Source organism: Ranitomeya imitator, chromosome 2 (genome assembly GCF_032444005.1).
Source record: "Ranitomeya imitator isolate aRanImi1 chromosome 2, aRanImi1.pri, whole genome shotgun sequence".
NCBI lineage: Eukaryota > Metazoa > Chordata > Amphibia > Anura > Dendrobatidae > Ranitomeya > Ranitomeya imitator.
The window spans coordinates 824,263,975-824,286,071 of NC_091283.1; the positions used below are offsets into that span (position 1 = coordinate 824,263,975).

At 45.5% G+C, this 22,097-nt stretch overlaps 1 protein-coding gene across 7 annotated transcripts in view; it reads left to right on the forward strand.

The window, feature by feature from the left end:
• HPS1 (HPS1 biogenesis of lysosomal organelles complex 3 subunit 1) overlaps positions 1-22,097 on the forward strand; it is a 159,729-nt gene that overhangs the window by 122,611 nt on the left and 15,021 nt on the right. For 4 of the 7 annotated variants that reach the window (XM_069753999.1, XM_069754002.1, XM_069754001.1 and 1 more), the window contains 5 exons: positions 1,256-1,387; positions 4,181-4,244; positions 13,354-13,500; positions 15,940-16,053; positions 18,377-18,459. In XM_069753999.1, coding sequence (XP_069610100.1) covers positions 1,256-1,387; positions 4,181-4,244; positions 13,354-13,500; positions 15,940-16,053; positions 18,377-18,459 — 540 coding nt within the window. Of the gene's footprint in view, positions 1-1,255; positions 1,388-4,180; positions 4,247-13,353; positions 13,501-15,939; positions 16,054-18,376; positions 18,460-20,779; positions 20,949-22,097 lie in introns of all 7 variants that reach the window. The other 3 variants (XM_069754003.1, XM_069754004.1, XR_011318547.1) reach the window with 2 other exon arrangements.

Consider the following 22,097-nt stretch of genomic DNA (forward strand, 5'->3'; position numbering starts at 1 on the left):
TTTTCTGTTACTAGAAAAATATGATTCTCGATAAAGTCCTGATTGTTTTTAGATCGGCGACTGATACTGTCAGACTTTTTTGTGCTTTTTTTAAGCTGCTTTTTATTTTGCCGCTTTCTTTTATTAACCTGGTGTCTGTGTTGTTTTTGGTGCTCTTAAATCTCTTCCTATGGGTCTGTCTTGTGGCTGGATTTATAACTTTTCTCCGGTGCTTTTCTCACCACGATACTAGGAAATACGGCATAATAAAAGTATGTTATGTAGAATATATCGGACTACCCCCTGGATCAACTAAGGGACCAGAATGGAGGATCCTGCCCTTTTATTGTCTTCTGCACTCTACATGGCTCAGGAATTGCTGTGATTTGTGCCTAGAAATCAACCTGATTACTTGCCTTCGTAGTTAATGGGATTTTTGGATTTCTCATATTATTATTTTTGGAGGTTTCACTAACTTTGTCAATGTAATCCTAGTTTGATATAAAGTTTAGGAAAGAACCCTGGGTACCCAATGACTCTGAAAGCCACTTTCTTTTAAAATAAAAAATAAAAAACAGCACCACTCTTGTCAAAAGGTTGTATGTGGTATTACAGCTCAGCCTCATTTACTTCAATGGGACTGAGCTGCAATAACCAGACACAACCTGTGGACAGGTGCAGTTCTGTTTCTCGTAAGAAACTTCCCATAATTATATATACCGTATATATATATATATATATATATATATATATATATATATATATATATATATATATAATTATTTTTTTTTTTATTTTTTTAATCCTGACAAACCCCTTTTGATTAAGCGAAATCCACCAGCAGGTTTGCTATGTAATCTGATAGCAGCTTGATGTAGGTGTTGAGAGCCTGATTCCAGCGATGTGATATTTATTAGGCTGGGTGTTGCTGCTTCATTGAAATCAGCGTTTTATCAGCAGGAGATTATCGCTACAGGATTAGATGTCTCGTGCCTCCTGGCAGCTTTCTGATGGTGTGCACAGAAAGCTGCCAATCGGATTTGTGGGCGGGGTTATACAGAGCTCAGCATTCTGAGCTCTGCTAGATCTGCAGCAGAGAAAACTGTGATTGTATCAAAATGACAGCAAGCAGCTCCGCAAGTGACACTCCATTAATTTGTAGTATTATATTTTGGAATTGCTGCTTGAGCATTTTCCTCCCACTATGTGAGTGGGGTAACTAAATGTAAACTGAATGAGAAGTGTGCGGTTAACGGTTGCTCTGTTTTATTCACAGTATTATTCAAGCGTGTGGAAATGTGAAGCGTCAGCTCTGCTCCGTGTACCGTCAGCTATTTCTAGCCTCTCCCATCAGTGGGTCTCACGCCTTGTCTCTAAACATACAGACCCGGGTCAGGAATCGAGTTCAGTAAGTAATGGGCATTGCAGGAATAATGGCTTTACTTAAAACTGGTGCTACTTTCCAAGTATCTAATACTTAAAGGGACCCGATCAGGCTGATCTTATTGCTAAAACTAGCGGTTTGGCTGTATAGGTCCCAGTACAACAATAAAAATGATACCTGTCTTGTAGTAATCCGATGTGCCAGCGCTGAGAAATCAGGCTTTAAGTCAACATGCAAATTAACCAGGAAATACACTAGGGGCGTGTCATCCACTCAGATTCCACCAACACTCCCCTAATGCACTTCCTGGCTATTTTGCATGCGGTTTCAAAACATGATTTCTCATCGCTGGAACATCGTATTTCTACAAGACAGGTATCATTTTTATTGTTGTACTTAAACCTATACAGCCATACCCCTTAAAGTATTACCAATAGGTTATTTTTAAAATATGTATCCGTACATTTGCCATGCAGGTGAACAAAAGACATTAAAGAAGGGCATAACAGAAGATAGCTGTAGTCTAGCGCAATAAAATAGGGATGAGTGCACATATCATTTATTGATCATTTTAGTGCTGCCTCTACGTGCACTGCAGGGCTGCTTTTTATTTATGGGACTGTAGTTCAGGCAATGTGATTGATAGTAGCTGCCTTCTAACAAGTACAGGTTATTTACAGGCCCTGATTTGATAGATTGTTGCTTCTGTCCATTGGTATTGTGAACGTAAAGTATTACGGTATCTATTTTTTAAAAGTAACCTGTTGGGAGGAATTTCTGCCTAAAAGAGTTATGGGAGTAAAGCTGATCTCACTCTGAGTAAATTGATACCTTTGGTGTTGGAATCCGCCTTGCCATCGCTGAGAAATTCAACGTTAAAGTTTTATGCAAATGAGCTGCAAGTGCATAGGGGTGTAAAATAGCACTATCAGCTCTCCGGCCCGCCTGGTGCCTGCCTTCTGCATTTGATTGACAGGTCAGCACTTTGCAAGGCGTGGCAGTTAACAGAGGTCAGGCTGATCTGTCAATCAAGCACAGGAGGCAGATACCAGGTGAGGAATAAGGAGTGAGAGCTGATAGTGCTTTGTCACGCCCCGATGCACTTGCAGCTCATTTACATATAAATTAAACATCGGATTTCTCAGCAATGGCGAGGCGGATTTCTACACCGAAGGTATCGATTTACTCAGCGGGAGATCAGCTATTTAGTCAAACCTTTTAGTTTTAGATTGAAATTCTTCCTAATAGGTTCCCTTTCAACATAATAATGCAAGATGGATTTTTATCCTTTTTCTATATCTCCGTATCTGTACTACTGATGAGACATAAGAGCAAGGTTTTATCGTTCGGCCGCTCGATACAGTTTATTCCTGTACCTGGAGCAAAAGAACGCTTCTCTTAATCTGGAGTTTCGATGCATCTGGGATTTGGGCAGAATGATGTATTTGGTTTCTTTGTGTAGTTTCATTGTTTCTTTTTCCTGGTTTATATATTGGTTTAGAGTCTTGGCTGATAAGTGTTGTCAGAAAGACAAAGAATGAGTGATTGCAGCTGCTCAATGACTGAGGTGTCGTGAGTAATGGAGTCCGGTACTCTTTTTAAAGAGATGTGTCCTAGTACATCCATCATTAGTCGCATGTTAATATCCCTGCCCAAAAAAATCAGCTCATAAATACAGCTACACCTCCTCCCCATTGCTGATTTTAGAGCAAAAAATATAAAAAGGGGGGTTTTATTATTTAGATATTCTCTTGCTAAAAGTAATAAAATGAGCTGCTTTCCACGTGCCACTGTAGCCGTGAAATCAAGACTTCAGCACATCACCACTGCAGCCGATCACTGGGCTCAGCTGTCAATGTAAACAGTACATGAGGGCTGATTCCAGTGATTGGCTGCAGCGGTCACAAATACTGGAGCCGAGGATGAGGAGTACCTGCTCAGTTTATTTTCAACTAGCACAAGCTGATTGAAGTAAAGTTTATCATAAAAAAATCCCTTTTAAGCTTAAGAATTCTAGATAGAATCCATTTTGTGCCCCCATCCTCCACCCCACTGGTCCTGGTGCGTTGTCGTCAGAAAACTTTTCTCTACACACTGGCAGCAACGTACGGAGAGAGAGGGAAGAGTATTTGCCCCCAGGAACAGGAAACCTACAGAATAAAAAGGAGGGACCTCTCCATACCTCTCAGTGTTGTTTCCTGTGGGAGGAGATCTACAGCCGTGCAGAGTGAAGTTGGAAGATACCTGGAGAAGTGTCTTCAGGAGGCATCCCCAGGACTTTCAGTCGATGGCCCCCTGGTCCATTGATGGCCTCTGTTGTCCTTCCCTGTCTGTCCGGGCTTTTGATGGAATAGGGAATGAACGCCGCTCTGCTACCAGCGGGCCGCTTCTGAGTTCGGAAGTCTGGGCCGGAGGTGAAAAGGCACAGCGGCGCTTGCGTATTTGGAGCGCTTCGTGTCATATTGATCAGGTCAAAAAACTGTCAACCAAATGTAAAATGGGGGGGAAGGCGGATTATAATGTACATTTTCAGCATCGGTCCTCTATAACCTGCCCCATTGTTTAATAATAAATAACCCCCATTGTTTCTGTCATGCCCGATTACCATAATGGCCGGCGGGAAACCCGGGAGGAATTTGGATTGTGCCGGATGAGAAATGGGCAGCTCTAATATAAGTGAAGGAGCCTGTATATCCGCAGATGAGATATAAGCCGCCGACCGGCCGATAAGATGCCGAGATGGATGATTATGAGATTTTACAAGAGGCAGGAAGGAAGTTCGGTGGAAGGAAAGATTTATCTGTTCTCGTTTTTCAGGGAGAAATTGATGGACTGGAAGGAATTTCTTCTGGTGAAGAGCAAGAGGAACATTACAATGGTGACATATCCTTTTTATAGGGCTGCAATGCCGTCGTTCTGGAGGTATAAAACTCATCTGTACACAAGTAGCAGGAAACGTCTCACCTGATCTGATAGAAATAAAGGTTAATCCTCGTATAAAGTAATCAATATACAACTTTCTAATGTACAGTTCTCTGAGCCTCAGTCCTTCGGGAATTGTAAGATGCATTATAGGGAGAAAAGTATGTGCCCCCCACATTACTGCGACACGAGCTTATACACTGGGGAGCGAGGGGCCGGATGTTATCCACTGGGGAGCGAAGGACCGGATGTTATACACTGGGGAGCGAGGGGCCGGATGTTATCCACTGGGGAGCGAGGGGCCGGATGTTATACACTGGGGAGCGAGGGGCCGGATGTTATACACTGGGGAGCGAGGGGCCAGATGTTATACACTGGGGAGCGAGGGGCCGGATGTTATACACTGGGGAGCGAGGGGCCGGATGTTATACACTGGGGAGCGAAGGACCGGATGTTATACACTGGGGAGCGAGGGGCCGGATGTTATAAACCGGGGAGCGAGGGGCCAGATGTTATACACTGGGGAGCGAGGGGCCGGATGTTATCCACTGGGGAGCGAAGGACCGGATGTTATACACTGGGGAGCGAGGGGCCGGATGTTATAAACCGGGGAGCGAGGGGCCAGATGTTATACACTGGGGAGCGAGGGGCCGGATGTTATACACTGGGGAGCGAGGGGCCGGATGTTATACACTGGGGAGCGAAGGACCGGATGTTATACACTGGGGAGCGAGGGGCCAGATGTTATACACTGGGGAGCGAAGGACCGGATGTTATACACTGGGGAGCGAAGGGCCAGATGTTATGCACTGGGGAGCGAGGGGCCGGATGTTATACACTGGGGAGCGAGGGGCCGGATGTTATACACTGGGGAGCGAGGGGCCGGATGTTATCCACTGGGGAGCGAAGGACCGGATGTTATACACTGGGGAGCGAAGGACCGGATGTTATACACTGGGGAGCGAGGGGCCAGATGTTATGCACTGGGGAGCGAGGGGCCAGATGTTATGCACTGGGGAGCGAGGGGCCGGATGTTATACACTGGGGAGCGAGGGGCCGGATGTTATACACTGGGGAGCGAGGGCCCGGATGTTATACACTGGGGAGCGAGGGGCCGGATGTTATACACTGGGGAGCGAGGGGCCGGATGTTATACTCCGGGGAGCGAGGGGCCAGATGTTATACACTGGGGAGCGAGGGGCCGGATGTTATACACTGGGGAGCGAGGGGCCGGATGTTATACACTGGGGAGCGAGGGGCCGGATGTTATACTCCGGGGAGCGAGGGGCCGGATGTTATACACTGGGGAGCGAGGGGCCGGATGTTATACACTGGGGAGCGAGGGGCCGGATGTTATACACTGGGAGTGAGGGGTCGGATGTTATACTCCGGGGAGCGAGGGGCCGGATGTTATACTCCGGGGAGCGAGGGGCCGGATGTTATACTCCGGGGGGGGGGGGGGGGGGAGCGAGGGGCCGGATGTTATACACTGGGGAGCGAGGGGCCGGATGTTATACACTGGGGAGCGAGGGGCCGGATGTTATACTCCGGGGAGCGAGGGGCCGGATGTTATACAGCAGGGGGCAATGAATCCGGATGTTATACACTGGGTGGGGGGGGTGTAATGAGGCTGGATGTTATACACCTGGGAGCAAGGGCCGGGTGTTATACAGCGGGAGGGCAATGAAGCCAGATGTTATATATGGGGAGCGGGGGGGGGGGGCCATGAAGCCAGATGTTATACACTGGGGGACAAAGAAGTCAGATGTTATACACTGGGGAGGGTGATGAAGCTGTACTGTACATGTTTGCGGCCTGTGTATGAGACCACTCTTGTTTCCAGTCAGTGGCAGTAACCCATGTACAGGCTTTCAGTCTCTGAATGTAAACATGATGTCTCATTCACTGACCACAATAGTATATTAGAAAGTTGTTAAACATTTTATTAATACAGCGATTAATCTTTATTACTCTAGCATCTAAAAATCTTCATGAAAGAAGATCGGTCACCCCTCCTTGCATTGATTCTAGTAAATACTTCTAATTCTGGAGCATCTCATCTTGGCTACATATAGATCCTTTGGTTGTTCAGAACTTGCATTTCACCTGTCTAGCACTAGATGGCGGTGTGCTCCTCCACACTGGGATTTGCTGGCTTCTGTCCACAATTATGTCTGAGCAGCTCTGTCTGTTAGTGACAATGCAGAACGTGAATCCTACTAATCAGAGGGGCTTTAAAGGGAACCGGTCACCAGAAAAACACTATCAACCTGCAGATATGGGGTTAAGCAGCAGGGTAATGGCGATATTATCCTGCCCGGCGCCTCCACTTAGCCGAACGCTGCCGGGAGAAAATGAACCTTATTCCCCCTGGTGGTATTCCGGTTTCAGTCTCGGTGGCGGCGCCGGTTCAGTCTGTAACCACGGCACGGACTGACCACAGCTCTGCATTAGGGCTGGCACAGTTACAACTGCCAATCTCTCTACACAGAGCGGTGACAGACCTGCGCCAGCGACATCCTGTGACTGTAACCAGGACACTAATAAAGGACACAGTTAATTTTCTCCCCGCAGCTTGTGGCTAAGTGTGGGCACCAGACAGGTAAGTAATGCTATTAACCTGCAGATTAACTCCATATCTGCTGGATAATAGCATTTTTTTCTGGTGACAGGTTCCCTTTAAAGTATAAAACAATAGAAACATGTAAAAGAAGAGACAGCGCATAGACAGATATTATTCTCCCATCATCCAGGTATCACAAGTGCAAACAAAATATCTCTGCATAATATAGAGCAGCAGAGCAATGGATGCGTCACCGACACATGAGATTACAGCCGACACCAAAACCATCACAGAGCAATTTCAGTTTACTTCCTGATATAGTCTCTTTTTCATATTTTTTTTCTTTCTCCACTTCTTTTTTTTTTTTCTTTCATCATCCTTTTCTTTCTTTGTTCCCTTATTTCTTTTTTCCCCGTCCTCTTTTTTTTCTTTCCTCCTTCCCCTGCTCTCTCTCCCTGTTCTTTCCCCTGCTCTCTCTCCCTGTTCCTTCCCCTGCTCGCTCCCTGTTCCTTCCCCTGCTCGCTCCCTGTTCCTTCCCCTGCTCGCTCCCTGCTCCTTCCCCTGCTCGCTCCCTGCTCCTTCCCCTGCTCGCTCCCTGTTCCTTCCCCTGCTCGCTCCCTGTTCCTTCCCCTGCTCGCTCCCTGTTCCTTCCCCTGCTCGCTCCCTGTTCCTTCCCCTGCTCGCTCCCTGTTCCTTCCCCTGCTCGCTCCCTGTTCCTTCCCCTGCTCGCTTCCTGTTCCTTCCCCTGCTCGCTCCCTGTTCCTTCCCCTGCTCGCTCCCTGCTCCTTCCCCTGCTCGCTCCCTGCTCCTTCCCCTGCTCGCTCCCTGCTCCTTCCCCTGCTCGCTCCCTGCTCCTTCCCCTGCTCGCTCCCTGCTCCTTCCCCTGCTCGCTCCCTGCTCCTTCCCCTGCTCGCTCCCTGTTCCTTCCCCTGCTCGCTCCCTGTTCCTTCCCCTGCTCGCTCCCTGTTCCTTCCCCTGCTCGCTCCCTGTTCCTTCCCCTGCTCGCTCCCTGTTCCTTCCCCTGCTCGCTCCCTGTTCTTTCCCCTGCTCTCTCTCCCTGTTCTTTCCCCTGCTCTCTCTCCCTGTTCCTTCCCCTGCTCTCTCTCCCTGTTCCTTCCCCTGCTCTCTCTCCCTGTTCCTTCCCATGCTCTCTCTCCCTGTTCTTTCCCCTGCTCTCTCTCCCTGTTCTTTCCCCTGCTCTCTCTCCCTGTTCCTTCCCCTGCTCTCTCTCCCTGTTCTTTCCCCTGCTCTCTCTCCCTGTTCTTTCCCCTGCTCTCTCTCCCTGTTCTTTCCCCTGCTCTCTCTCCCTGTTCTTTCCCCTGCTCTCTCTCCCTGTTCTTTCCCCTGCTCTCTCTCCCTGTTCTTTCCCCTGCTCTCTCTCCCTGTTCCTTCCCCTGCTCTCTCTCCCTGTTCCTTCCCCTGCTCTCTCTCCCTGTTCTTTCCCCTGCTCTCTCTCCCTGTTCTTTCCCCTGCTCTCTCTCCCTGTTCCTTCCCCTGCTCTCTCTCCCTGTTCCTTCCCCTGCTCTCTCTCCCTGTTCCTTCCCCTGCTCGCTCCCTGTTCCTTCCCCTGCTCGCTCCCTGTTCCTTCCCCTGCTCGCTCCCTGTTCCTTCCCCTGCTCGCTCCCTGTTCCTTCCCCTGCTCGCTCCCTGTTCCTTCCCCTGCTCGCTCCCTGCTCCTTCCCCTGCTCGCTCCCTGTTCCTTCCCCTGCTCGCTCCCTGTTCCTTCCCCTGCTCGCTCCCTGTTCCTTCCCCTGCTCGCTCCCTGTTCCTTCCCCTGCTCGCTCCCTGTTCTTTCCCCTGCTCTCTCTCTCCCTGTTCTTTCCCCTGCTCTCTCTCCCTGTTCCTTCCCCTGCTCTCTCTCCCTGTTCCTTCCCATGCTCTCTCTCCCTGTTCTTTCCCCTGCTCTCTCTCCCTGTTCTTTCCCCTGCTCTCTCTCCCTGTTCTTTCCCCTGCTCTCTCTCCCTGTTCCTTCCCCTGCTCTCTCTCCCTGTTCTTTCCCCTGCTCTCTCTCCCTGTTCCTTCCCCTGCTCTCTCTCCCTGTTCTTTCCCCTGCTCTCTCTCCCTGTTCTTTCCCCTGCTCTCTCTCCCTGTTCTTTCCCCTGCTCTCTCTCCCTGTTCTTTCCCCTGCTCTCTCTCCCTGTTCTTTCCCCTGCTCTCTCTCCCTGTTCTTTCCCCTGCTCTCTCTCTCTGTTCTTTCCCCTGCTCTCTCTCCCTGTTCCTTCCCCTGCTCTCTCTCCCTGTTCCTTCCCCTGCTCTCTCTCCCTGTTCCTTCCCCTGCTCGCTCCCTGTTCCTTCCCCTGCTCTCTCTCCCTGTTATTTCCCCTGCTCTCTCTCCCTGTTCCTTCCCCTGCTCTCTCTCCCTGTTCTTTCCCCTGCTCTCTCTCCCTGTTCCTTCCCCTGCTCTCTCTCCCTGTTCCTTCCCCTGCTCGCTCCTTGTTCCTTCCCCTGCTCTCTCTCCCTGTTCTTTCCCCTGCTCTCTATCCCTGTTCCTTCCCCTGCTCTCTCTCCCTGTTCCTTCCCCTGCTCTCTCTCCCTGTTCTTTCCCCTGCTCTCTCTCCCTGTTCTTTCCCCTGCTCTCTCTCCCTGTTCTTTCCACTGCTCTCTCTCCCTGTTCTTTCCCCTGCTCTCTCTCCCTGTTCCTTCCCCTGCTCTCTCTCCCTGTTCTTTCCCCTGCTCTCTCTCCCTGTTCTTTCCCCTGCTCTCTCTCCCTGTTATTTCCCCTGCTCTCTCTCCCTGTTCCTTCCCCTGTTCTCTCTCCCTGTTCCTTCCCCTGCTCTCTCTCCCTGTTCCTTCCCCTGCTCTCTCTCCCTGTTCCTTCCCCTGCTCTCTCTGCACTCTCCTTTCTCCCTTTTCCTTTCCCTGCTCTCTCTGCACTCTCCTTTCTCCCTTTTCCTTTCCCTGCTCGCTCCCTGTGCTCTTTTATTTGCACTCTTTGATTCCATGATGCTGTACATGAGGAGTTACATCAAAATACAATTATCAGTTATAGTAGACAAACTAACAATGGTAGACTGGTACAGAGGGGAGAGGACCCTGCCTTTGCAAGCTTATATTCTACAGGATGATGGGGAAGGAGACAGTACGATGGGGGTTACAGTAGCTCCGATGGTGTTGAGTTGGCAGCATGGTCATTGCAGGCTGTAGGCTTTGTTGAAGAGCTGGGTTTTCAGGTTCTGTCTGAAGGATCCGAATGTGGTGGATAACCGGACGTGTTGGGACACAGAATTCCAGAGGATGGGGATATTCAGGATAAGTCTTGGAGGCGATTTGGTGAGGAACGAATACGTGTGGAGTAGAGATTACATGAGGGAAGATATTGGGAGATTAGATCTGAGATATACAGAGGAGTAAGGTTATGGATGGCTTTGTAGGTTAGTTTCAGTAGTTTGAACTGGATACTCTGGGAAATTGGGAGCCAGTGAAGGGATTTGCAAAGGGGGAAGCCGGAGTGTAGCGAGGAGAGAGATTAGTCGGTAAGCAGAGTTAAGGACGGACTGAAGAGGTACGAGTGTTAGAAGGTAGGCCACAGAGGAGGATGTTGCAGTAGTCTAGACGGGAGATGATGAGGGCATGCACAAGAGTTTTAGTAGATTGAGGATTGAGGAAAGAACGGATTCTGGAAATATTTTTGAGCTGGAGGCAAGAGCTTGGATGGTGCGGTTTGAAGGACAGGGCAGAGTCAATGGTTACTTATTTCCAGTACAGGAGAAAGTGTGATGCTATTTATTTTGATAGATAGATCAGGTCGGATGTTATGCGAAGATATATGACATGGAGGAAAGACCTAATTAGTTCAGAGTTGTCCACTTTAAGCTTGAGGAATCGAGAGGAGGAGGATATGGCTGATGACACTCTGGGATTCTGAAGAGCAGAGAGGTGACATCTGGGCCAGAGAGGTAGATCGGCATGTGATCAGCATACACTCCCTGACAGAAGTTATGTCGCTTATCAATGTTATGAAAATAAAAGCTTATAACCTGACATTAAATTCATTCATTGGTTGTATAAATTATTCTTTTGAAAGTTTAAACCCTGCGAAATGTGGTTTAGGTTAAGAAAATAAATTGGCATGAATGCAGAAATATTGATGAGTTAATGGACACAGAATGGTCAGATTTTGGCAAGACAAAAGTTTTGTCGCCTGGTCATATAATGCACCCAATCCTATTTTACATCCTCACCTGTACTCAGTAAATGATCGGTTAATTAGTGTGTGTATAAAAAGAAACCAGCATCCCAGACCTTCACTTGAACTATAACTTGAGCTCTGACAACATGCCAAAAATCCACCCTGCGACCAAAGCCTGGATTATCAAGAGGCTGAAGACCAGATCCATTGCAGAGGTGGCTGACACCTTTAATGTGTCTCAGCATCAAGTACAAATAATTAAAAAAAGATTGGAAGAGACTGGAGATGTGTTTGACAAGCCCAGGTCCGGCAGACGCCTCAAAACTGCTCAGGAGGAACGTTTGGTGGTTAGAAAATCCAAAGCAAGCCTCTCTTCCACTGCAGCAGAGCTCCAAAAGGCCTGGTCACCTCAAGTCCCTGTGTCAACTAGAACAGTTTGTAGGATTCTGTCTCGAAATGGCCTCCATGGTCGAATCAGTGCCCAGAAGCCAGCACTAAAGAAAAGGAAAAAAAAACTGTGTGGCATTTGCAAAGTCCCACAGCCTGCTAAACAGATGGATGCTGGAAAAGTGGCAGAAGGTGGATTTCTCTGAGGAATCTTCAGTAGAATTACACCACAGCCGCCGCAAATACTGCAGGAGACCTACTGGAGCCCGTATGGATCCAAAATACACCCAGAAAACAGTTACATTTGGTGGTGGAAAGATCGTGGTCTGGGGTTACATTCAGTATGGGGTGTGCAAAACATTTGCAAGGTGGAAGGCAATATCAACAGCCTAAAATATCAAGAAGTATTAGCTACCTCTTATATTCCAAATCATAAAAGGGTCAAATTCTGCAGCAGGATGGTGCTCCATCTCATACATCCATCTGTACAACAAAGTTCCTCCAGGCAAAAAAGATCAAGATGCTCAAGGAATGGCCAGCCCAGTCACCAGACATGAGCATCATTGAGCATGTTTGGGGTAGGATGAAAGAGGAAGCTTGGAAGACAAAACCAAAGAATCTAGATGAACTCTGGGAGGCATGTAAGACTGCATTCTCTGCTATTCCTGATTACTTAATTCATAAATTGTATGAATCATTGTTGAACGGCATGGATGCAGTCCTTCAAGCTCATGGTAGTCACACAAAATATTAAATATGACTCTAATAGCACCACAACTTCATTCACCAATGTTATTCAACATATATTTGTATTTTAAGTTAATTATTTGTTTGAATATCACATTACTTTCTGTGGGCAACAAAACTTTTGTCTTGCCAAAATCTGACCATTCTGTGTCCATTAACTGATCAGTATTTCTGCATTGATGCCAATTTATTTTCTTAACCTAAACCACATTTCGCAAGGTTTCAGCTTTCAAAAGAATAATTTATACAACCAAAGGATGAATTTAACGTCGGGTTATAAGCTTTTATTTACATAACTTCTGTCAGGGAGTGTATAGATGGTACTGGAAGCCATAGGACTTTGAGTTATCACAGGCCAAGGGTATAGATAGAGAAGAGTAGGGGTCCTTGAACAAAGCCTTGAGGGACATCAACAGGGTGGGATGAGGAAGGTAGTGTGGGGGCAGGAATAATGCGTGCAAAATCTGTAAAGCGCTGGGGCATATGATGGCGCTATATAAAAATAAAGATTATTATTAGGAAGCAGTAAATGTGCGGTTGGTAAGGTATGAGGAGATCCAGGATATGGCGACATCTTTGCCGCCAAAGGAAGGAGAAGATCTGTAGTAGGAGGCAGTGGTCAACTGTGTCGAAAGCAGAGGACTGGTCTAGAAGGAGGAGTACAGAGTATTGTCCGTTGGCTTTGGCTGTAAGTAAGTCGTTAGTAATCTTGGTCAAGGCAGACTCCGTGGAATGGTGGAGGCGAAAGCCAGACTGCAGGTTGTCGAAGAACGAGTTAGATGCTCTCTCCCTTCTCGGCTCTATCCCCCCTGCCTTTGTGCGGCTGCACAGGTTGCACCGATGGTATGTCCACCTCTGAGGTCCATCTCCTAGTGATCGGTATGACCGCTGCAGCTAATTTAATATCTCTGTGCCCTGACTCTATAGATGAAAGCTCTCTCCCGCCTCTCCCAGCACAAGTGTAATGAATGGCCAGTCATGTAATTCATAGAGGGCTGGGACCACCGGAGTGGAAACCCTCTTTGTGGATGGCTCTTTACTGATAGAGGGGGCTCCTGAGTCGGTGACTTATCTCTGTGATCATCTGCCCTATTGGAAAGTAGTTGTCCTTGTGAAATAACCCTTTACACTAAATAGTTGTTTTCATGGGGCCTGCATGTTCTCGCTGGTCACCTCTGTCATCTGTGTCTGTACACCGGGAAATCTGAAGATGAGAATCATTTCCTTGACCTTTTTTTATTCACTTATCTGGAAGATTTTCCCGGCTTGGTGCACTTTATATATGTGGATCGCACAGTAGGACAAATGGTCGCTCCTTCCATGAATATTGAAGATAAAGCCACGACCGAGCTCGGAAACAGCTTATTGGCAAATTTCATAAAAAACAAGGTATTTTCAGCGAAGGCATTCAGCGTGGCTAATGTGCTTAGTGAGCAGCGTTAATAGATGAGTCTGCAGATCTTTAAAGAAAACACTTAGACTATTGAAATCTGTCCTGTTACTCTTTGTCAAAGTGCATGGAAGTGTGCCCGGGGGTCAGGGGCATTTGTAACGGGCAAGATCTACAGAGCCCTATGTACAGCAAGCTGATACTATGGAGCACCACCTCCCTGCATGCAACATAGCACCATTGTACAGTACTACTACTCCCAGCATGCAACATATGACTCTACAATTACCATTGTACTACAACTCACTGCATGCAACATAGCACCACTGTACTACTACTCCCAGCATGCAACGTATGAGTCTACAATTACCATTGTACTACTACTCCCAGCATGCAAGGTATGGTTCTCCAATTACCATTGTAATACTACTCCCAGCATGCAACGTGTCATCATTGTACTGCTACTCTCAGCATGCAGTGTATGACTCTACAATTACCATTGTACTACTACTCCCAGCATGCAACGTATGAGTCTACAATTACCATTGTACTACTACTCCCAGCATGCAAGGTATGGTTCTCCAATTACCATTGTACTACTACTCCCAGCATGCAACGTATCATCATTGTACTGCTACTCTCAGCATGCAGTGTATGACTCTACAATTACCATTGTACTACTACTCCCAGCATGCAACGTATGAGTCTACAATTACCATTGTACTACTACTCCCAGCATGCAAGGTATGGTTCTCCAATTACCATTGTACTACTACTCCCAGCATGCAACGTATCATCATTGTACTGCTACTCTCAGCATGCACTGTATGACTCTACAATTACCATTGTACTACTACTCCCAGCATGCAACGTATCATCATTGTACTGCTACTCTCAGCATGCAGTGTATGACTCTACAATTACCATTGTACGACTACTCCCAGTATGCAAGCTATGGCTCTCCAATTACCATTGAACTACAACTCCCAGCATTCAACGTATAACTCTACAATTACCATTATACTACTACTCCCAGCATGCAATGTTTGACTCTGCAATTACCTTTGTACTACTACTCCCAGCATGCAACATATAGCTTTCCAATTAAAATTGCACCACAACTTCCAGCATGCAACCCATGACTCTCCATTTACCACTGTACTACTACTCCCAGCATGAAATGTATGACTGTCCAATTACCATTGTACTACTACTACTCCCAGCATGCATCCTGTGATTCTCCAGCTGTGGGAAGCCATGACTCCCTGCACTCCCATAGGCAGCTGCAGAGCCACAGGTTGTAGACCACTAGTGTAAAGGGATAATCTTTACAAGCAGGTGTTGGAATAAAGCATACACTAATTAATTGGTAATTTGCATTAAAAACATATTACATTCAGGGTCTTTGGAGATTAAACTCTCAGAAAATTCTGCCTTGTTTGATAATTTGCATCACACAGAATCCACTTGTTTTTCTATTACGGAAATTACATTACTCCGCCTGGAAATGATAATAGGAGCCCCCTGTCATAATCCTGTGTAATGCAATTAAAGGCCGCCCAGATGGAACTTCAGGCAGAATTTACTAGTCAAACAAAACCGGGATGGACACCCAGCTTTTCCTGAAACCTGAAAGGCAAATCTGCTGGATTATGTTAAGAATAAAAACTTGGGTATGAAGACATTTATACCAGGCAGATCTGATCCTCAGGAGTTTAGAAAAGCTGGGTAAGGTTGGACATATTGGCTGTCACCCAGCTTTTCTAGAAGCTGAAGGTCCAAGGTGTATAGACATTGCTGAAAGGTGGGCATTATACCCACTCTGGCATTGGGGGGTCTTTTTACACCTACATCATACAGAATCTTTGGCAATTAGTTGTGTCATTCTTTACCTGAATTAGGCACAACACAGGGATCCTCCCTAATATGTCATAATTAGCATAATTTGCCCCAGATCTTTAGGGTACTCCCTTTAACCCCATCGCTCCATATTTATCAAACGTCGCTCCTTAATTATCCATTTTTAGCAGTTTACGCCAGCGCAAATTTTTCAGTGTGGTTGTAGTGTTTCCAATGTCTCACATTAATATAGAATATTGCACAAATTACAACTTTTTATTGTTTTTTGTTTTTTTCTTTTAGAATCTGCAACTTTTGTTTTTACGTTTATATTAAATATAATGCATTGATAAATATGTCGTTCTTCAATCCAAAAGGTTAACCAGGCCTCCTATTCTCGTAATGATTGACGTAGTTACTAAAAAAAATGGTGTCAGAAATTACGTAAAAAACACTGATCAATTTATTGCACGTATTTTATAATAAGGAAATGTCAGAAATTGTGCAAAGTTTTGGGAGCAAACCTAGTGATAAACGCCCCACTGTATCAGTCATTGTTCTTCAAGCGATTACTGACCTCGCATTGCATCTTTTTCTAGGTTTGGTTCCTTATTGGTTTGTCTCGCCGCTACCTTCAGAAGGGATACACAACGCTGACATTTCGAGACGGAGATTATTACTGCTGCTATTTCCTGTGGTTTGAGAATGAAGCGGTGAGAGGGGGTTTATATACTTTTATCGACTTCCCCTTCGCGTAGAACAATAATTTATCTGTTCAGTAATGCCGAGAGATCCAGTGTGTGGGGGAGGGGTAGATATATTGGATCAGAACCGGGACACTGTTAAGAGTCAGCACACGGTGGGCAACGGCAAACTGAGGGCAGTGTGGTTGATGTGAACGCTAAATATGTGAATTTTTAACTGCATTACTGCCAAATAAACTATAAAAATTGGAGCGTTTGTTTGTGACCATCTTCCTTTGGAAAAGTAAGTGGGAACCTTCACTGTGAGACATGCCTCTCCTGGGACGAGGCTGGGACCTAAAGGGCTGATGGGATCCAGCAATAACCACTAAAAACTGCCTCCGCTAGATATAGCAGCAGTCACAGCAGCTTGCACCTGTTCACATTTGACTCCTTTTGTTGGTCAGTATAAGTTTTGTAGCATATATTTGGGGGAGGTGATTGCCTCTGTATTTGGCTGAGCCCTTTTTGTTTTTTAGTACCAGACCCTATCTGCCCCTTACATTAGTTTGCCTTGTCCCGGAAGATACAAGTTTGATGGTGTAGATTCCCATCTCCATTGCGGTCACCTTGTCGCTGCTGCTGAGCCAGTTTGGTCTCTGAGTACTTCAGTTTTATAAGTATAGTCTACAATGCACATATTCAATGTACACCTATACGTTGTTGCACACAGCGGCTGCTGCACTTGTTTGTAGGTTATTTGAGGTCACAGCAGCTTTGTACCTGTTGTCATTTGACTCCTTTTGTTGGTTAGTATAAATTTTGTAGCATATATTTGGGGGTGGTGATTGCCTCTATATTTGCCTGAACTTGTTCTGGTTTTTTGTAGTGCCAGACCCTACCTGTTCTTTACATGAGTTTGCCTTGTCCCCTACCTGTCCTTTACATTAGTTTGCCTTCTCCCGGAAGACACAAGTTTGATGGTTTAGATTCCCACCTCCATTGCGGTCACCTTGTCGCTGCTGCTGAGCCAGTTTGGTCTCTAAGTACTTCAGTTTTATAGGTATAGTCTACATAGCAGTCAGGCGGCTCACAATGCACACATTCCGTGTTCACCTATACGTTGTCGCACGCAGCGGCTGCTGCACTTCTTTATATGTTATTTGGGGTCACAGCAGCTTGTACCTTGTCACAAAGTCCTTCTCCGGTACCACACATTCAACAGAGCCAGCGAAGAGTGAACAATCCCAAGACCTTTATTTAGGGAAAAATACGAAAGGTCCATATACGCTCCACCACACAAAGGATAAAATAGTCCAGAACACGAATGCAGTTTAGTAACAGGATAAAAGTCCAACAATCCAGCAGACAGAGGATAGCATAGTCCATATACTCTTCTTTCTCTCTGAGATGCTGTGAACACATCATCATTCCACACAGGACTGATCTGTGTCTCACCTCCCTGATATTTAAGCCTCCCTCCTCATTCACAGGTCAGGGGGGAAGGTCTCAGGGGCTCATTGTTTCAACAAGCTAGGTCAACATGTCATTAGCATATTGGCAAACAATACAGTGCTGTGGGGGGCTGATATCAGATGGCAGCAACAGCCATTCATCAATTAGCAAATAACTCCTTCTACAAGAGAACACCATGAAAATAAGTAAAATATAGCATATCACACCATCATATACCTTTTCACATTTGACTCTTTTTGCCAAGAGAGGTCACCTTTTTTTGTTATACCTTAGTCATAAAAGTGTAGTAAAACTTGAGTGAAATGGATAGTTTCTAATTGTTCAGAGAGCTTTGTGCCAGAAAAGTATGTACCACCTTGCTGTCCATCATCTAATTTGTCATATCCGTCAGTGGTGTGCCAGTCCGGTGTGGGCTATGGGCAGTACTGGATTTGAAGTTCAGGACCTGTAGGTATACTATGTTCTGTAGCTTTATTCTGGACAGTCTACACGCACCTGCCCAGAATCCTGGTTTTGAAAGGACAGTCCCTCGAACGGGAACTCAGAAGGGGCAGGCAAAGCTGCGATTTAAGCTTTCCGTGTTGTCCTCCCGCTGCATCTAACTTCCCTGGCCCAGCTAAAGAGGCTTGTTGGGTTTGCTGGACAATAGGGAGCGACCATTCTGAAAGCTGTACGGACTAGTAGGGAACAGATGGAAATGGACATCGGTGATAATGAATGTGTCCAGTCCGTTTCACATGACCGTAATATGGGCGCTGTTTTTCTGGGCCTGACGGTGGACATTTTACCCATGTAAACTGTTCTATTTGACTTAAGTGTACATATTCATGTGTATATCCTGTATACAGCCAACATTTCTTCTCTCTTCATATAACAGGGTGATAAATTGGAAGCCATTGATGTACCGGTACTGGGAGATGATTCTGCTCCAATAGGAATGCTAGCGGGCGAGTATTATAGGTAAGGGCATAGGATTTATTTATCTGCTGATTAGAAATAAAAGAAAATTTGTCATCAGAAAATAACCTCTTGTTTTTGTGGTAATTGTATAGTTTAAATGTGTTTTGTTTTGTTTTTTCATATCACTATATAAGAAAAAAAAATCTTACAATTTTTACACAGGTCAATAAGCCTTATATTAGACTCCTACTTCCTCCACTTCCTATTTGTTTGTATAGAAGTGTTATCTAACCATGCTCTAATTTGAGGAAAGGTCTTCCTACAGAGAGGGAGAACAGGTAAGATTTTACATCGCCTAATGTGGATGGTGGATCCTATGTTATCCTCTGTATGTAGAGATATCAGTCATTGTACAGGAGGAGGAGGTGAGCTGTGACATCATCTATTGTGAATGGTGGATCCTGTGTGATCTATTTATATAGAGGTGTTATCAGTCATTGTACAGGAGGAGGTGAGCTGTGACATCACCTATTGTGAATGGTGGATCCTGTGTTATCTACTGTATATAGAGGTGTTATCAGTCATTGTACAGGAGGAGGAGGTGAGCTGTGACATCACCTATTGTGAATGGTGGATCCTGTTACCTACTGTATATAGAGGTGTTATCAGTCATTGTACAGGAGGAGGAGGTGAGCTGTGACATCACCTATTGTGAATAGTGGATCCTGTGTGATCTATTGTATATAGAGGTGTTATCAGTCATTGTACAGGAGGAAGAGGAGGTGAGCTGTGACATCACCTATTGTGAATGGTGGATCCTGTGTTATCTACTGTATATAGAGGTGTTATCAGTCATTGTACAGGAGGAGGAGGTGAGCTGTGACATCACCTATTGTGAATGGTGGATCCTGTGTGATCTACTGTATATAGAGGTGTTATCAGTCATTGTACAGGAGGAAGAGGAGTTGAGCTGTGACATGTATTGTGAATGGTGGATCCAATGTTGTCTACTGTATATAGAGGTGGAAGAGGTGACCTGTGACATCATCTATTGTGAATGGTGGATCCTGTATTGTCTACTGTGCACAGAGGTATTACCTTTTAATTGTAGTCCGGTCTGTGTTGATAATAATAATAATAATCTTTATTTTTATATAGCGCTAACATATTCCGCAGCGCTTTACATTTTTGCATACATTATCATCACTGTCCCCGATGAGGCTCACAATCTAAATTCCCTATCAGTATGTCTTTGGAATGTGGGAGGAAACCGGAGCCCGGAGGAAACCCACGCAAACACGGAGAGAACATGCAAACTCTTTGCAGATGTTGTCCTTGGTGGGATTTGAACCCAGGACCCCAGTGCTGCAAGGCTGCTGTGCTAACCACTGCGCCACCATGCTGCCCTGATATTGAGACTGCTGAAAAGTCACCTGAACAGAACAGGAAGTGTGTCTTGTATTACGCTATTTTGAAAATTGGAGGATTTTTTTTTATCATTAGTAATTTGGAAAATATTTTAAAAAATGATACTTTCTTTTAAATGCATAACATAAAAACTGTTTTAAAGAATAGGCCTTTTTCTGATGATTTTACCTGTGCTAAATGTCTGTAAATAAAGTATTTAGAATTGATAGTCCCAACCACTGAGGACTCTCAATTCTAAATATTTTTCTATCTACTCGCTAACACGGTACCAAGATATATTTCTTTCCTGTAAATAAAGTGTAATTATTGTATAATGAAAACCCTTCTAATGCATTGTGTACTCCCACTCCTCGCTGTTACAAGATCTGACTGTTGTCAGTAAATAAGAACATTCTCGTTTACATCCAGTCCTGAAATTATAACCTTTTATTATAACATGAAATTATAACATTTTCTTCAGCAGTATCCAGTCAAATCAATTGATTAATCTCCAGGCTGATACACTTTACCAGCTTTGATACATGCATCAGACTGTCAGGGCAAGCGAGATGTGCGCTGCTGATGTGGATTGTGTAGACTTGATACAATTGTAGCTATTTTGCGTTGTGAGAGGTCTTGGGTTTGTAGGAGTTCTAGCCTCTGGATCTGAACCAGAATGCGGTCAGTCACTGACAGCAAGCAGAGGACTTGGAGAGACCTGAAAATCATAGCATGTTAGAGAGTTGAACACCATCTGCTCAGACCACCACTGAATGGGCTGCAGTGGTATAAGTGGCACCCAAATCTCTTCTACACCTTGGAATATATCTGACAACATAAGGCAGACTTGATTTTAGTTGGAGGCCTTGTTTCACAAAGAATGGACCATTTAGGAACTCTCCCTTAAACTAAGAACTGAGAGACGCCCGCACAGTATGTGGATGGCCATTGTGAATTATTCTCGTTTTTGCAGAAGGTCTCTCAGGCTGCTATCAAGCTGACGGCTAGCTCAGAGAAAGTGCAACGCTCCGGCTCCCGGTGAGCAATTTTTCTCTAGTCTTTCAGACGCGAGTACAATTGAAGTTTTGACTGCTGGGTCAGAGTGCCGTCAGCAACGTGATCCAGCACGAAGAACATCAGTGGTAAGTGCTACTGTGGAGCTGAAGACACCGAATTGAGGACACAAGTTTGGGGAGCAAGTAAGGGACAGGTGCAGACACAATATGGGGAGCGGTAGAAATTTGAAGACACAGTATGAGGAGCAAGGGGAGAGATGGGTGGCATCTATGAGCAAACAGTATGAGAGATAGGTGTAGACAAAGTATGGCGAGTGGGGGAGTGGGTGCAGATACAGTCTGGTGAGTGGGTGGAGGGGTGTGGACACAATATGAGGAGCAAGGAGATGGATGTATGAGGGAGGATGTGTGCAGAGACAGTATGATGAGTGGGGGAAATTTGTGCAGTCACAGAATGGGGAGGATGGGTGCAAACGCAGTATGGGCAGCGAAGGGGAGAATGTATGGGAAGTGAGTGGGGAGATGTTGCAGACAGTATTTATGGTGAGTGGGGGGATGGGTGCGGATGCAGTGTGAGGGGGGGATTTATGAAGAAACAGTACGACGGGGGGGGGGTGAAGAATCCATCGGTGAGCTCCTACTCCAGTCTTATGAGTGCTTTTGTGACTGTTTAATCTGTCTTTTTCTGAGCTCCACTCAGCTGGTTTACAGCCACAAACAACATCAAAATTGAATGTACAGGGAAAGGAAGAGCCGGGAAAAGGGAAATGGTTCAAAAATATGAATGAAACCGAATTGCAAACATGTTTTTTAGCTCCAAGTGCATGTATTTAAGCAAATTTAAAAAAATGGTGTTCAAAGATGGACAACATCACTATGATATAGAAAATGGTCTTCAAAGATGGACAACATCACTATGATATAGATGACCGATCTATCGGATAGGTCATCAATATCAGTAATACAAGATAGTTTGGTTCCTGGACAGTCCTCTCCACTGTGCACGGATAAGTCTTGTGAGATATCAAGCAGCTTTGTTCAAAGTGATGAAAAAGTTTTTTCAATCGAGCAAAGTGAATTATAAGCAAAAAAAAAAAAAATCTTTATTGTGACTTCATTAAAATAGTAGCATGGGCGTAGAAAAATATCTGACGCGTTTCGAGTCTGGCTGACTCTTGATCATAGATAAAGTTCAAAAATAACAAACTACAAAGCCTACTAATTAGATGACATCAAATCTATAGGACGTTTTCGATTGTGAGCCCCATCGGGGAC